The 16,481-nt window shown below is 40.4% G+C and overlaps 1 protein-coding gene across 6 annotated transcripts in view; it reads right to left on the bottom strand.

The window, feature by feature from the left end:
• LOC125643174 (uncharacterized) overlaps positions 1–16,481 on the bottom strand; it is a 48,199-nt gene that overhangs the window by 29,054 nt on the left and 2,664 nt on the right. For all 6 annotated transcript variants that reach the window (XM_075132207.1, XM_075132206.1, XM_075132208.1 and 3 more), the window contains exon 3: positions 8,412–8,549. In XM_075132207.1, coding sequence (XP_074988308.1) covers positions 8,412–8,549 — 138 coding nt within the window. The remainder of the gene's footprint in view (positions 1–8,411; positions 8,550–16,481) is intronic.

Raw genomic sequence — 16,481 nt, 5'->3', positions numbered from 1 at the left:
AGCCAGAGGTGGGCAAACTATGGCCCGCAGGACACAGCCGGCCCAGGGGACCATCCTGCCTGGTTCTTGAGCTCTCTGCCGGGGTGGCTAGCCCCCGGTCCCTGCTGTCCCCTGCAGCCACATGGGCAACGTGGCTGGCTCCGACCATGGTGGTGACGCAGCTGCCAGTCCTTCTGCTCTGAACAGCACGGTAAGGGAGTGAGGAGTGGGGGGTTGGATAAGGGGCACGTGGTCCCAGGGGGTGGGCAGGGGGCGGAGGTTCGGGGGGGGCTGGTTAGGGAACGGGGAACAGGGTGGGTTGGATAGGATGGGAGTCCAAGGGGGCCTGTCAGCGGTCGGGGGTGTGGATAGAGGTCGGAGCAGTCAGGGGACAGGGAGGGTTGGATAGGGGGTGATGTCCCGGGGGGGGCAGTTAGGGGTGGGAGATCCCGGAAGGGGGCAGTCAGAGGACAAGGAGCAGTGGGAGGGTTGGATGGGGTGGAGGTTATGGGGACGCAGTCAGAGGACAGGGAGCAGTTGCATAGGTGTCGGAGTCTCAGGGGGCCTTTCAGGGGGCAGGGGTGTGGATAGGGGTCAGGGCAGTCACGGGACAGGGAGCGGGGGGGCGGTCGGATGGGGGTAATGAGTCCCGGGAGGGCGTGGTCAGGGGACAAGGAGCAGGAGGCGTTGGATGGGTCTGGAGTTCTGAGTGGGGTAGTCAGGGGACGGGAAGTGGGAGGGGGCAGAGACCATGCTGTTTGGGGAGGCACAGCCTGCCCTACCCAGCCCTCCATAGAGTTTCGCAATCCTGATGTGGCCCTCGGGCCAAAAAAGTCCCCTCTCCGCCCCCGATCTAAGCTCTCCTCAGATTCAGTTTTGCTGTCAAAGTTCCTAGAGTATCCAGTGATTTCACCTCTACAGGGTGATGTTTCAGTTTTGATTAAGAGGTGAAAAAAGACAAATGACAGAGATGTTTATTCTGTCAAATACCATAGTGACTGGATACTAACTCTTCAGTCTCCGCTGCCGAGCTCGCGAAGATTTTTGGCCATTTGAGATAAATTTTACTGGGTGAAATTCTATAGGCTCTGTTATGCAGGTCAAGATGGTCATAATGGTCTCTTCTGGTCTTAAAAACTATAATTTTTTGTTATAATCAGTTTTTGTAAAGCCCAGTCATAACTTTCTGAAATAGAAATGTATTGTGAAAATGCAAAATAGAAATGTATTGTGAAAATGCTGGTAGGTCTTTATTTACAGCTACCCAAACAGCACTGGCCATTATAATGCATTAATTTTCTCCCCTGAAATAATATTATGGAACTGACCTCTCACATGCTTTGAACTCAATGGGAATCCAATAGATGGAATCAGGCAGTGTTATTTGTGTTTATTACTTAGGATTTCTATTCAAATTATTAGCTAAAAAAGAATCATAGTGAAGAAATGCACACATTTTCTAAAAGGAAACCTATAAGAGGAGCCATGTACTCATTTGGGGGCTATCCAAAGCCCTCTAAATCAATGAGAGTAATGGCTTTGGATCAGGTCACTAGACAGAAGAATTATCAAAGAATGATGGCTTTTGTTTCAATTGTTTAACAATATGTCTTTGGCATTAATTACATTCTACATTAAAATACTTGTATTTTATTTACTAATGTATAACATTGGTTTTTACTTACAGCAGATTTCAGTTTTTTGTTGTTGTTCTTAAATGCAGCCTAATCAAACACTCTGAACACTTGATAGAACTTGATCTAGATGGCAACGCTATAGGAGAACTTTGTGCAACTGACATCCTGGAAGCTCTTACGGAGAGGAAAAAAGGTGGAGTGTCTCCAACTTCAGTCCATAAGCTTTAAAAATTACTTTACTTATTATTTAGGTGTTCATCAGGGTGTTTATACAAAGGATATGAGGAATGTTATATGTTAGTTAAATTTCTATGCAAATTCAGTACTATTTAAAATACAATACAACCTTGAGTATCTCAGAGAATTCTCAGTGTAACAGATGTCAGGGGAAAAGACCCTATGATAGAAAATTGAGCTTTGTGTACTTATATTTGCGTGAATGCAAGGTACAAGTCAGAAAAAGGATCCAAATCCTGAAAATGCCTATGTATGCTGTATCTGCTATACATGGGGAAAAGCAGATGGGGGAAAAACAGCCACCAGGGTTGGGAAGAGAGCTGGAATGTGTCTGAAGGCTCACGATTGGTGAGGGAATGGGAATAAGGAGGTGCAACAGCAAGGAACTGTTAGGAGTTATGCAGCACTGGGGATGGTTAGAAAGGAGGCAGATACAGCAGCTGAAAATGGCTGCTGGCATTTCTATAAAAGATAAGTAATACATCAGTACATATGATATGGTTATTACAGGATTACTAAAGTCATATATATGACTTGTTCTAATTTAGACTTTAGTAATCCTGTAATAACCATATCATATGTACTGATGTATTACTTATCTTTTATAGAAATGCCAGCAGTCATTCCTTAACCAATCGTGAACTTTCACACAAACTCCAGCTCTCCCCCCAACCCTGGTGGCTGTTTACCCCATCTGCTCCTTCCCATTTGCTGGTTCTCCCACATCCCATGGAACTGTGATTTAGTATTTGGCAAAGTAAAAAAAAAAAAAAAAAATGCTATTCTGTCTATAGTTCAAATATTTTTGCTCTTAAGAATTACTGCTGTGCGGCAGTCATTTGTCAATCAGAAGAGAACTGCAAACTTCAAGACCTTTTTAAATCAGACAGATGTGATGTTCTGTGTGAGAGGAAAATATCTGGAGGGAGAAATGCTGTTCTGTTGGCAGATCAATAGAAAACAGTGAAGAAAAATAGAAATCACAGTGGAATTTGATTGTGGGGAACACTTCATTATTACATCAGTGAATATTTCTGTGAGTTAGAGAGGGTTGAAAAAAAGGATATTTAGTTTTTGATAGTCGAAAATAGGAAACTATATTCTTCATTGTCTCAACAGACAAGATGCCAGGCTTAAATATTAAGGTTACACCACAGATTTCCTCAAATACTTTCAAGTCAATTTTCAAGAACAGCAAGAAGCTTAAATCAACTAAAAAGGGAATGAAAAAGGTATGTACTTGCTGCTTTTCCAGCCTTTACATTAACAGAAAAGCTTCACCATGATTCTTGTTCTTAATGAAAAAAAAAAATCACAAATAAATTCTGATCTGGAGGTTTTACTTCACTTAAGGCTTGTCTACACTTAAAAGGCTGCAGTGGCCTCCTGTCAGCATGGGTAGCATCTTCACTGAAGCGCTACAGTGGTGCAGCTGTATCAGTACAGTTGAGCCATTGCATCCTTTTAAGTGAAGAAAAGCCCTAACTTCTGCCCACAGCCCCATGTTCTATTCACAATTCTGCAAGATCTGGATGTTTCTGCTAAAATGATCAGCAGAGAAATAATTAGGTGCTGATATTTAAATTGTTATTATTAGGATTCAGAATCAACACCTCATTCAGAAACAAGTGCAGTTCACATCCTCAGAGCAATTGCTCTCCTTCATGATTTTGCCTCAGAATCCCATTGTAATAGTTGTTTGCCTAGCAACAAGACTCCTACAGGGGCACTGTGCAGGCACAGTTGGAGTATTGTTAGTAAGTAATCCTTTGTCAGAATGCCTGTCTGCTGTTCCCTCCCACGCAGTGGAGATGGTTCCCTCCTACCCACCACCACATGCACTGCACAAATCTTCCTATCCTGGGTCTTAATTGACCCAGAGAGCTGTGTAAATTGTGGGCTAGATATTCAGCCCTAAACTGAGAGGGAAAATGTTACGGTAGTCCAGCTGCCTTCAAATCACCTAGAAGACGCTTGGTATGCTGTTCTCTTGTTTGAATTCCTCTTTGTAACGGTACTTGCCTTGAGAAACTGGACTACATAGTGGGAGCACTATGGAAAAGGAACAATGCTGGAAGAACAGAGGAGTAAATCCACTCAGCTATATAGCTGTACCAGTTCTGTTTCTGACATGAAAAATGTAAAGCCAAAATTTAATGCCCAGATTACAAAGACTTGTCATGCTCCAAATTCAGATTTTATTTTTAATAAAATTTCACATATCGTAACAGTAATAGAAATGGTTATTTTTTTAAATAAAATCAATTTTTGTTGGGATTTAAATATAATCCACTGTTTCTAATCCAAATACTGCACCACTGTGCCAGTGCATGAGAACCAAAAAGACCCTAGATAATTTTTATTTGCACTGTTTAAGCAGAGTGAAAGTCAAATAATCAACTGTATGAGGGCTTTTCTACACTTGGACATTTTCTGAAATAGCTATCCTGAATAATTCTTCAAGATTATTTCAATATAATGGCCCAGGTGGACACTCTTATTCCAGAATAAGAATGCCTTTTTCTAATTTAACTCTAGAAATAGTTTGGTTTAGAATAATTTAATTATTCTGGGATAGCTGTTCCAGTACATTTCCAATTCTTGAAAAGCTCTTGGCCCTGGTCCTGCATTCCACCGATGCAGGGACCCACTGAAATCAATGGAGATCTTCATGACTCAGGAATTTGTTCACATGGATCAAAATGCAAGACCAGTGTCTAAATGGTAGCAAGTAAAACTGACTTTTAAAATTATTTTAAATTTAATAATTTAAAGTGCTATTAAAGAAACTTAATTTTTAAAAAATCATTTTGAACCAGACAGTGTCTTATTAAAGTTTGTTTTAAAACAATATGAGGAAAAAAGACATCAGACTTTGAAAATAAAAATACAGAAACTAACTGTTGTCCATTTCTCATTAACATTTTTAGGGCCTACTTCAAACACTTCAGGCACATAAGTAGTGCCACTGAAGTCAACAAGACTACTTGTGTGCGACTACTTGTGTGCATACGCAAAACCATTTTCAAGATTGAGACCTCAGTATAACTTATTTCAGATACACCAATAATGTATTCATTTAGAGTAAGATTGTAACATCCTATACCTTGGGGGGGCATCCTGGAACCTCCATATTCCTCATTTTTATATAATCCCATGATCTTACGTATAAAGCATGCCTTGTAAGATATCGGGGGAAAGGTTATGATCTGCTGAAAGTCATTTCTCTATCCATATATGTATATCATTAATGCATATGAAGTTATGAGAATTGTGTTGCATGGTGGTCACTAAAACTTGCATTAAAGTTAGGGAATCAGCCAGATATTAGCTCCCCAGAGGCAACAGCAAGGAAAGTAGCCGACACCAGGGTGGGGTGTCAATCAACCCATCAACAACCATTGTCCAGCAAGGGAGCTACAATGCAATGACTCACCTGCATGAGGCCACACCAGGGGAATTGCTCAACCTTGCCTGGAGACTCAGCACTGCACCCAGATATGCGTGGACTTGTGTTTTCCAAGCACATGGACTGAAGATATAAAACCGAACACAGGGGGCCCATGCTGAGCCTTTCTCCTTCACCCACCTACGCTGCAAGCAACAAGGACACTCTAAAGACTCCAGCTGAGGGGACTGGCTCAGCTTTCAAGAGTGAAATCTGGGTACTATGAACTGCAATGTCCAGTGGGGTGAGAAAAACTGCTTAATCTAGATGTTGCACAGTCTAATAGGGTTGAGAGTTTAGACTGCATGCTTAGTTTCCAAAATAAAATAAAATATAACTCTGACTTTTTGCCTATCACTTAATATCACTTAAAATCTATTTTTGTAGTCAATAAATTTGATTAACTGTTTATCTTTACCAGTGAGTTTGTATGAAATATGTGGCAAAACTGATCAGGTTTGCAAAGGCTGGTGTATATCCACTTTCCATTGATGAAATGGTGAACCAATTAATAAATTTGGACTGCTCATCTTGAGCAGTTTTGCAGTTCTCAAACTGTGGATTTGTCTCTCCAGAGATAACATGCTTGTTAACAGCAAAAATGTTTTAAAATAAATAAATAATATATAGAGGTGAGAAATAACAGACCTCAACCCTATTGTCCTTCTGCAAATTTGTGTACACAGAGTCAATCCCTTACCTCTCTCTAAAAGTGCAAAGTTTCAGAAAGTTCAACGAATAGAAGATTGTTGGGGGCAGAATAGATCTGGACAAGAAGGAGAAGTCCGGAGATAAATGTGAGAAGAGAGGGACAGGCAGTAGAAACAAAAGTGAAACTGTTTGAGCAGCATATTCCAGAAGTCTTGAGGTCTTTCTGAGTGTAGCCTTCATTGACTTGAGATCTACCATACCGTTCTCTCACTAGAAGGGAAAACCTATAATAGCAGCAGGCCGTAAAAGAGACCCAGTTTGGGAATAAGAACCATTCAAGAAATGTATGTTAGCTGACGATGTTTTAAAGAAAGTCACACCAGTGAACTGGTGGAAGTCACTTAAGTACTTGGATTTAGAGACTGTTGAAGTGATAATCTCACTTTTAACAGCAGTGGCTTCTTCTGCCGGTGTAGAAAGAATATTTTAGTTAAATAAAACAATTTAAATGTCTGTCTGGTGATGTTCTCCTCCTAATACAGCATGGCAAGAAAATACTCCTAATATTAATGATTAACCTGTTGAATTGGAGATAGTTCACCTCCCAGTGACTTCATAAATATCTGCTTCATTTACCTTTGGTAAATGAAATAACCAATCATTCATTTTCTGATATAGCTGTAAAACTAATCTGAAAAATTTTCAAAATAAATCACTTTAAAAATGTATAGTGTGTACCTTCTAAAAATGAAACCTACATCTATCTCTGAGTTGTAAAAAATATGTATTAAAGTTATAACAACCAACAAGAATGCACTTTTATGTAGAAATCAATGACTAAATTGAGCCGTCTTGACTAGTGAGTAAATCATTATTTAAATCATAATTTAAATCAAATCCACCCTGCGTGGTTCCCTTTTTAAATACTGTTCTCATACGTCTAGACTATTTTTCAATATGCTCTACCATATGAAAATAATTTAAAGAAAAAATTGTTACTTATACAGACACTAAATATTTTTTCATTAGTTATACTTCTTTGAGGACAAAGATGCAGCTGTTTTAAAGCAGAATGATGATCGCTAAAATAGAGCAGACCCAAGTGTAAGTTGTATCTTATGTTTTGTTTCTATAATTACTGCTGGCAAAAATGAGAGCTGCGTACATTCATCAGTCACACATGCTTTATAAATGATTAGTCTGTACATTGCCTAGTAAAGAAATCAGTCAGAACATATTCCCAGGAGCTTCAGTGTACCCATGCAAGGAATATTAAAAATATCAAAAACTATACTCCTTTCAATGTGCCAAGAATTTAGAAATCATCTCCCATTCAGACTAATAAATGAGATATATTCCTATCAATACATACTATTTATAAAAAACAGATCATGTGGATCTTTAATGTCTAAGGTCAGGGCCTTTGTTTCACGTTTCAGAAGAAAAGCAGCACCAGTACTTCCTAGCATCAGTGGTTCAATACTAACTCAGAGAAGAATGCCACCTACTCAGTCAAAAACACCATCTCCTGCAGCACCTTGGGTTTTCCTTGGAGGTCTCATTCAAATATTTACTAGCCCAGTGTTGCTAGTTTATGGGATATTTAAGAATGAAAGCCCAATGACTTTATGGCCGTGATCTTGCAGCTGATCATGCATGGGCAGACAGTCCATCCATGCACTCTATCAGGATTGGGACTGAAACAGACATTATCAACTTGGAAATGACATTAGTCTGAAAATAATGTAATAAAATCCTAAAATAAAATCCAGTAATTGAAAGATGCTAGCAAAAAATATTTTTATTCTTTAAGTTTCTGTGCATTTGACAGCACTTGTGTATAGTCAATGTCACTCTGTTTCCCAGTATAATCAGTTTCGCTTTTGCTGGAAAGACTCCAATATCAAAAGGGAACCAGAAGGACCCTTATAAAAAATGTTTTACAGATTTTTAATTAAAAAGGCTCTGGGTCTCAAAACTGAATTTTTTTAAAGATGTCCTTTTAAATACACATAAATGTATTTCTTATATATACTGGAGTTCCCACCCTCAACCCTGAATATAAGTTTAAACTGCTTCTTCTACATGGATCTAGCTGGCCTTATAAAGTTACAGGGCTGTTACCATTTTCTTTTGTTTGGTTGGTTTCTTGTTGTCCTTTCTATTCTGTTTGGTGCTCTTTTTCGTTTCTTATCCCTGATTGGGTAATCCATAGCACCTGATGTCTGAAACGCTGCACAGCAATAAGGAAAAGGCAGGAAAACCTAGCAGTCTGTTTAGAATCTACCCAGCAACCCAAAAAGGTGGGAGAGGGTCATCTGACCCCAGTGGCAAAATCTGCCCAGTAACTAAAGACTATATAAGGACTCAACCGAGTATGCTTCGTGTTACCCATCCCAATGACAAACTGTGCCTGCTCAACCTAACACCAGAGAAGACAGAAGATAGAAGACACCTACCTGTTCCTGAAACCTCTGTTCCTGCTCCGGTGTTCCTGTCCCGTGGTTCCCAAGTTCCTGATTTGTGGCTCCTGATCGGGGGTTCCTGTTCCCGTATGGTCCGGTCCCAGTCTGACATCATTGAGTTCCTGAGCAAGACTGAGTAAAGTAGATTACTTTACTTTGTTATTTGTAACCCACATTGTTTTGGTTTTGGGGCCAGGCTTAAGGCCAATTGGGTGTTAAACCTCTGAATGCTTTTTTAATAAATCCGACTTGTTTGTTTTAAACCTTTAACTGTGAGTAGTGGTTGTCCTTGGGGGACTGCCATAGTTGATACATGCTAATTTAAGGGACTAACCTGTAAAGGAGGGGATCCTTAATAAAGATTTCTCCTAGAATTAGAAAAATTCCTGTAACATTTGGCGACCACAACAGGACCATTAACGGCTGTCCCTTAGAGAACTGTGAATTGTTATTCCCTCCTTCCCTATTTTGTTTGTTATAGTCTACTCAGGAAATGTTTAAGTAGGGTCCAGAGACTCTGTGGGTGGGAGCACTGACAGTTTGGTCGATTGCTTTCTTAGTGGGATCCAAAAATTTCATAATAGCAGGCACAGTGAGCGCTGCTTGAGCCTTTGGTAATTTTATACAGCAGGCATCACACTGCTGTTGAGCGCTGCTAAGATCTGTACAGCAGGCACACTGGGGTGTGCGATGCTTGAGCTTTGATCAGCTCTGTGTAGCAGGCATCAGCACAGATTGCTGGACACTGCTGAGCTCATGTGAGTTCTGGGTAAGCAGAGGCTCGGACTTGGAAAAGTCCAGTGAGTGCTGCTGGAGAAGAAGAGGCCAGCACGGTTAGCTGGTAGGTACTGCTTGAGCTTTGGTAGCTCTGGGAAAGGCAGGCTCCGACTAAAGAGAGTCCGGTGAGCACTGCTCACAGCCATAGAGGTTGTGTCTGTGTGTGGATCAGACAGTAAGGTTTGCAGGATGAGCACCAGAACCTTTGGCTCCGATGGCTGGAGCAAGGAGATAAATAAAAATTCTCTCGAGTATTGTGTGAATTATTTCAGAAAATGTAAAAAGCCTTGGGCATAGGCTGTGTTTAAGAGGACTAAGGCTTATGAGAAACTCTGTCCGAGGTGGGAAAGTTTTGTTACCACTAAGCCTGTCCCAAACAAGCTAAAGAAAAGGGCTTTGATTTATGGTTTGATGATGGTGTCAATAGAACTAGATGACAGGTTTCAGAGGAACAGCCGTGTTAGTCTGTATTCGCAAAAAGAAAAGGAGTACTTGTGGCACCTTAGAGACTAACCAATTTATTTGAGCATGAGCTTTCGTGAGCTACAGCTCACTTCATCAGATGCATACCGTGGAAACTGCAGCAGACTTTATATATACACAGAGAATATGAAACAATACCTCCTCCCACCCCACTGTCCTGCTGGTAATAGCTTATCTAAAGTGATCATCAGGTGGGCCATTTCCAGCACAAATCCAGGTTTTCTCACCCTCCACCCCCCCACACAAATTCACTCTCCTGCTGGTGCTAGCCCATCCAAAGTGACAACTCTTTACATAATCAAGTCGGGCTATTTCCTGCATAGATCCAGGTTTTCTCACATCCCCCCCACCCCCATACACACACAAACTCACTCTCCTGCTGGTAATAGCTCATCTAAACTGACCACTCTCCAAGTTTAAATCCAAGTTAAACCAGAACATCTTGGGGGGGGGGGGGGTAGGAAAAAACAAGAGGAAACAGGCTACCTTGCATAATGACTTAGCCACTCCCAGTCTCTATTTAAGCCTAAATTAATAGTATCCAATTTCCAAATGAATTCCAATTCAGCAGTTTCTCGCTGGAGTCTGGATTTGAAGTTTTTTTGTTTTAAGATAGCGACCTCCATGTCTGTGATTGCGTGACCAGAGAGATTGAAGTGTTCTCCGACTGGTTTATGAATGTTATAATTCTTGACATCTGATTTGTGTCCATTTATTCTTTTACGTAGAGACTGTCCAGTTTGACCAATGTACATGGCAGAGGGGCATTGCTGGCACATGAACTAGATGGGCACACAAAAGAAAAAAATCACAGTCAGGTTAGAAGAGCAGGTAAGGCATCAGAAAACTGAAAAAGAGAAGCTGACTGCTCAGAATAATGCCTTGTCAGCTCAGGCATTGGGTCAATCAATGCAAATTAATCAGCTGGAGCAGCAGATACAAGAGTTAAGTTATGAGATTAATAAAAAGAGTAAGAAAACTTGTGTTAATTAAGAAATTAGAGGAATCTCAGGCTTCTACTAAAGAATTAATTAAAGATATTAAAAGAAACCAGGAAGGTAGCCGAAATCTTTCTCACTGTAACAATAAAATTTGTAACTTAAGGGAAGAGCTGAGAAAAGCAAAAGGCACTATTGCAGCAATAAATGGGGATCCTTTAAGAGAACCATGGGTCTGGGGACTCAGATTTAGAAGAGGATGAAGAAATTGATTATGTACAGGGTCAATGGGAGGCAAAGGCTATAGATTCCTGTCCTTTTGCTCCTCAAGCACTGGAAGTAGTAGAGAGCCTGAAGGACATGAAGAAGGGGAAAAGATATCCCCCCATGGCTTCTGTCACCACCACTGTGGTTAATTATGGACCTAACAGACCAGTGGAGACAAGATACGAAACAAAACCTTACGGTCCTGATCAAGCAAGAGCTGTTGGGAAGACATTAGGTCCACTCAACAAGGAAAGAGCACTGGTATGGTTGTCCAAGCATGTTAAGCAGCATGCTAGTCATCAGCAAGGAAGACTCCCCAGCTTTATTGAGAGAGTGTATGTGTAGTGAAGAGTATAGCACTTTGCCAGGAGAAGTTCATCTTGCAAGCACCAGAGACATCAAAGAGGTCTCTGAAGCAGTCTACCAACTCTATTTTCCACATGAAAATCTCATAGGGAAGTACTACTCAGACAAGCAAAGACCTGATGAAAGACCTGAGAGGCTTCTGAGTAGAAAACAACTTCTATATTGGTTATCAGGACTGTCACCAATAGTGAATGGAACACTACCTGAGACACTGCATGCTTTAAGGAAGCGTTCATTCAAGGGCTCCTTCCTACTTTAAAGATTAACCTTGGGTCTTTGGGTCCTAATGACATTAAAGGAGATTGAAAAAAAGCTAAGAGAAGCCTTTGAACTGCAGCAAGAAGCTTTTCCCAGTCATTGGCAGTAGAAGAAAATATCTGCAGTGAAATTTGCAGACACTGAATCCCATGAACAGAAAGGGAAGAAGTCAAGTTCCAATAGCAAGGACTGTGTACCAAAGTCAGATACGAGGGGTGCCTCAAATCACACAGAATCAAAAAATTATCAAGACAAACAAGACCTCTACTGAAATATGAAACAAAGGACCCAATAGATAGATTGCCCACTGATGAACTGTTCACCTTCATACTTAGCAAGTCTTCCGATGAAACATCAACAGCCACATCAGTCAAGCAAATGCAGCTGCAAAATCATACAGACATATAGGGCCAAACTCTTCCTTCTTCCTCAGTGGTGGCACCAATTGACGACTCATGGGGAAGACCAGCGGTAGATGCCCCATTTAAGGGGGGTTTGGTAAATTCAAACAAACAATTCTTGTGGATATAGGTGCCACGCTATCTCTTATCTGTAGAAAGACAACATCAGAATTAAAGAAGTTTCCTAAGCAAGAAATAAAAATTTTAGAAGGCTACAATGGGAAAGAAAGTGTTGTGCATTTCTTAGAGCCCAAAATACAGAACACTGGAAGGTTAACTGCCAAAACTACCTTTGGTATCCAGTCTTTGGATGGACAAGGGATAATTTGAGTTGATATTTTAAAAGGACTGAATTTTATTATGGACTTGCCTAACAGAATTTTAATTCAAGACAAGATTGCATAGAGAGGCTTCATTGTGCCTACATCCCACAGAGTAGCTGCTGTGAAAGCTCCTGAGGAATTGAAGATTCCTAACTGGGAACAAGAAGTTGCAGAAGTAGCAATGAAATATCTTAATGCTTTTGCTACATATAAGCTGCAGTGTGGGAAGATAAGTGCTGGGGTAACAGTGGCGGGTCTGCTCCGAAACCTCAATGACAGTACAGGTATTCAGGAGATGTAGAAAAGGGGATCAGAGAGACAATCAATGCCCTCATTGGTCAAGAAGTATTAGTAGAAACCTCAAGCACTTGTAACTCTCCCATCTGGCCAGTACTAAAGGCAGATAAAAAGACGTGGAGACTCTTAAACAAAGTAACACCCGGAATGATGCCGGTGGTGGCAAAGTTTCAAGAAGTGATGGCGGCTGTTGCGGCAGGAGCTAAATGGTTCACTGTTTTAGATCTATCAAATGCATTTTTTTCAACACCGCCCCTATACCTAGCTCTTGGTATAAATTTGCCTTCACTTTTGATAATCGACAGTTGACATTCAGTAGAGTCCTTCAGGGATACCATAACGCCTCATCAATCTGCCATAAATTTGTCACTAGAATGTGGGATGAAATAAATGGCAAGAGTAATGTGATCAATTATGTAAATGATGTGCTAATCACAACCACAACCAAAGAAGAAAACCTTAAGATCTTGGACTCTGTATTAAGTAGAATTCAAGAAACTGGATTCATCATCAATCTGGTAAAAGCACAGATATTATAACAGAAGGTCACATATCTTGGAATAGAACTGGGTAAATCTGGGTGAAGACCAAATGCCCAGAGAATAGAGCTGATTGGTAAGCTACCAGCTCCCCAAGATGTATCAGCACTGCGATCCTTCCTAGGTCAATCAGGTTTTTCCCAGAGACTTCATCAAGTACTATTTAGAAGTTGCCCAGCCTCTTTATACCTTGTTGAAAAAGAACCAAGAGTGGATCTGGGGCAGAGAACAAGAAGCAGCATTTTGCCAATTATAACTTGTAAAAGGCTCTTATAAAAGCTCGTGCTCTGGCCTATCCTCAGCCAAATCAACCTTTCTACTTACAATTGGCTACCACTGAGAAAGTTTAGTGTTATTGCAAGATGCGGGAGTAGGAGCAAAGCCAGTAGCTTTTGGATCTCAAGTGCTGAGTGAGATAGAAAAAAAGGTTTTCACCATGTGAAAAAGAGGTACGTACATTGACATGGGCACTCCAGCATTGGGAGTATATCATAGGAATGTCTCCAGTCGTACTAAGAACTACGCATACGCCAATTAAGTATTTGCTATTGGGCAAGATTAATGAAGGCAGAGTTTCACGTCTGGCTGGATGGACCCTACACCTCCTCAACTGAAATGCAAAAGTGGAGAAAGTACAGAATTTGTCAGTAGTACCATATGCATTACTGGTACAAGGAGAGGACCAAAAATGCCTTATTCCCTATGAAGACTCAAAGCAGTTGGAATCCCCCTTTCAACTAGGAATTTCTTTCAAACAAGCACAACAGTTGGGAATGGGCATATAGTTTGTGAATGGAAGATGCTATTACCATCAAGGCAAACCATGTACAGGATATGATTCCCTACAAATAAGTACCAACAAAATACTTCATGGAATGGTAATTCCACATGTGGCTCAGGTGGCAGAAGTTGTGGCCATTGCAGCTACCATCGAAGCAGCAAGTCCAGAAATGGATTTATTAATCTGCTCAGATTCAGATTGGGCTGTGCATGTTCTGAGAAACCAGATGTCAGTATGAGTCAAATGAAATATGACGTCCGCAGATGGGAAAGTAATAGCTCATGCCCAGTACTTACTCCATGCTTGGAAAATAGCCGAATCTTGAGAAGGAAAAATCTGTATGTTGAAAGTGAAAGTGCACAGGAAAACCAGGGTGAAATATCTTAATTCAATAATGAGGTGGATTCCCTAGCCAAACAAGCAGGTCTTCTGGGTCCAGAAAAACTGTGGACCATGTCCACCAATATTGTCAGAAAAGTGCAACCAGGTGACCCAACATCTTGATTAGATTTAACATCTCTACAGATTCAAAATAAAGAACAGAAGGAACTGATTGAGAAAGGAGAATACAAGAACTACAAAGTATTCAAGGACAAGAATAACTTGGTTATGGCTCATAAGAAAGACACAAACAAGCAAATCCATGTACTTGTAATTCTGTCCTCTTTGAGAAAGGAGCTAATAACTTTAGCACACAACTAAGGGCATTTTGGAATAGAGATAAAGGTCAACAGAATTTTAACTGTCCGATGGTAGCCTCGTTAAAGATATAGAAATGCATGTATATAATTGTCTTTCCTGTGCAGAAAACAATCCAAACAAAAAGATAATTAAAGGTCCTCTTATACACCAGCCATATGGGCCCATAGTCAAGGATACAGATCGATTTCATAGGTCCACTGCCCCAAACTGGATCTGGCATAAATATTGCCTGGTCTTGGTAGACTCCTTTTCTAAGTGGATAGAGGCGTATCGGACCCAAAACAATGTGGCCAGTATGATGGCTAGGTTTACCAGACACAATAGATTCAGACCAAGGACCTCATTTTGTAGGTGACATAATGAAATGCATGTGCTAAGCATTTGGAAAAAAACAAATTCCATGTTACTGGTCACTCACAAAGCTCTGGGTTAGTGGAACATACTAATTGGACTTTAAAGACTGCTTCGAGAAAAATAGTGACAGAGTCAGGAAAGGACTGGGATAGAAAACTCCCAATAATACTTATGGCTATGAGATTTACAATTGCTTCACATAGGTATACCCCCCATGAAATAATACATGGCAGAATAATGAGGACACCTGAGCAATGGTGGCCAGGCGAAATGCTGCTTGATGACCACCAACTATGTATTCTCATGAATCAGTTTATGAGCAAGCTGTTAAGCACTACTAGCACCATTCAGAAGGAGGTTGCTATTAGGTTAAGAAGCAATATAAAGCAAATGGACAAAAGATTGGGCAGTATATTAAATCCTAAGGAATGGGATGTAGGTGACAGGGTTTTATATAGATTCTATTTAGAGAAGAACCATGCCTTAAGTCCCAAATGTCTAGGTCGAGTAGTGACCGTGAACAAGGCTTGCCCAACAGTTTACCAGGTGGAGGTAAAAGGGAAAAAGAAAGCTTATGCTCCAATATGTCTATAAGGTGCCACAGGACTCTTTGCCGCTTTTACAGATCCAGACTAACACAGCTACCCCCCTGATACTTGGTACCCTTAAATGGTTTCACTCATCACAGTTAAAGGACTGGAAGGGATTTGTTAAGTGATGTCAATAAATCCTTTTCTCTCTTTTCTTTTCTTTCCGTCAGGAAAACCTTCACACCACGTTTTCAATAATTTGTTTTTGTACATTGATATACGTGTCAAGTTTAATGATTATTAAAAATGGGGAACACTTATTGTCAAGTAAACAAAAGTTATAATTATGAGTGGGATAGGGCTGAACAAAGTATGATACTATCCTGCCCATTAAAAGGAACAATTATAATTTATGTGAATGAAAAAGAGGAGGACTGTTACATAGTTTGGAAGGAAGAAGTTAGTGGTAAGACCATAACCGCCTTAACTGTGAACAGTAATACACAGGAAATAACATTTTATGATTCAGAGGAAGAGCAACTCTCTCTCAAAAGCAAAAGCTTTGTCACATGTGCATGGCTTTTTAGTGATGACTTCCTGACTAGTTGTTCAGATGTAATGAAAGTAACAGGGTCCTCCAAATATTCATACATGAGATCTAATCTAACACAATGGGTAAAGGAAGTTTTGTATGTTCAATGTTGTAATGGGATTACAATACCTAATTGATTCCATTAGGGTTAATTTGTATACTCCCACTGGTCAACATAATTTTATCCTGATGTATTCTAATTGCACTGAAAATTGTTTTGTCAGCTATTGAACTGTAAATAAGTTTTGAAACAAAGGCCTGGTCTACACTACAAGTTTGTCAGATTTAGCAGCGTTAAATCCGAATCAACCTTGCACCCGTCCACACAACGAAGCCATTTTTTCGACATAAAGGGCTCTTAAAACCGATTTCTGTACTCCTATCCAACGAGATTAGCGTTGAAATCGACATTGCCATTTCGAATTAGGGTTAGTGTGGACGCAATTCGAAGGTATT

Source organism: Caretta caretta, chromosome 9 (genome assembly GCF_965140235.1).
Source record: "Caretta caretta isolate rCarCar2 chromosome 9, rCarCar1.hap1, whole genome shotgun sequence".
In the NCBI taxonomy this organism is placed as follows: Eukaryota; Metazoa; Chordata; order Testudines; family Cheloniidae; genus Caretta; species Caretta caretta.
Note: the sequence above shows the minus strand (reverse complement) of the source record. Positions and strands in the feature narration are given on the sequence as shown.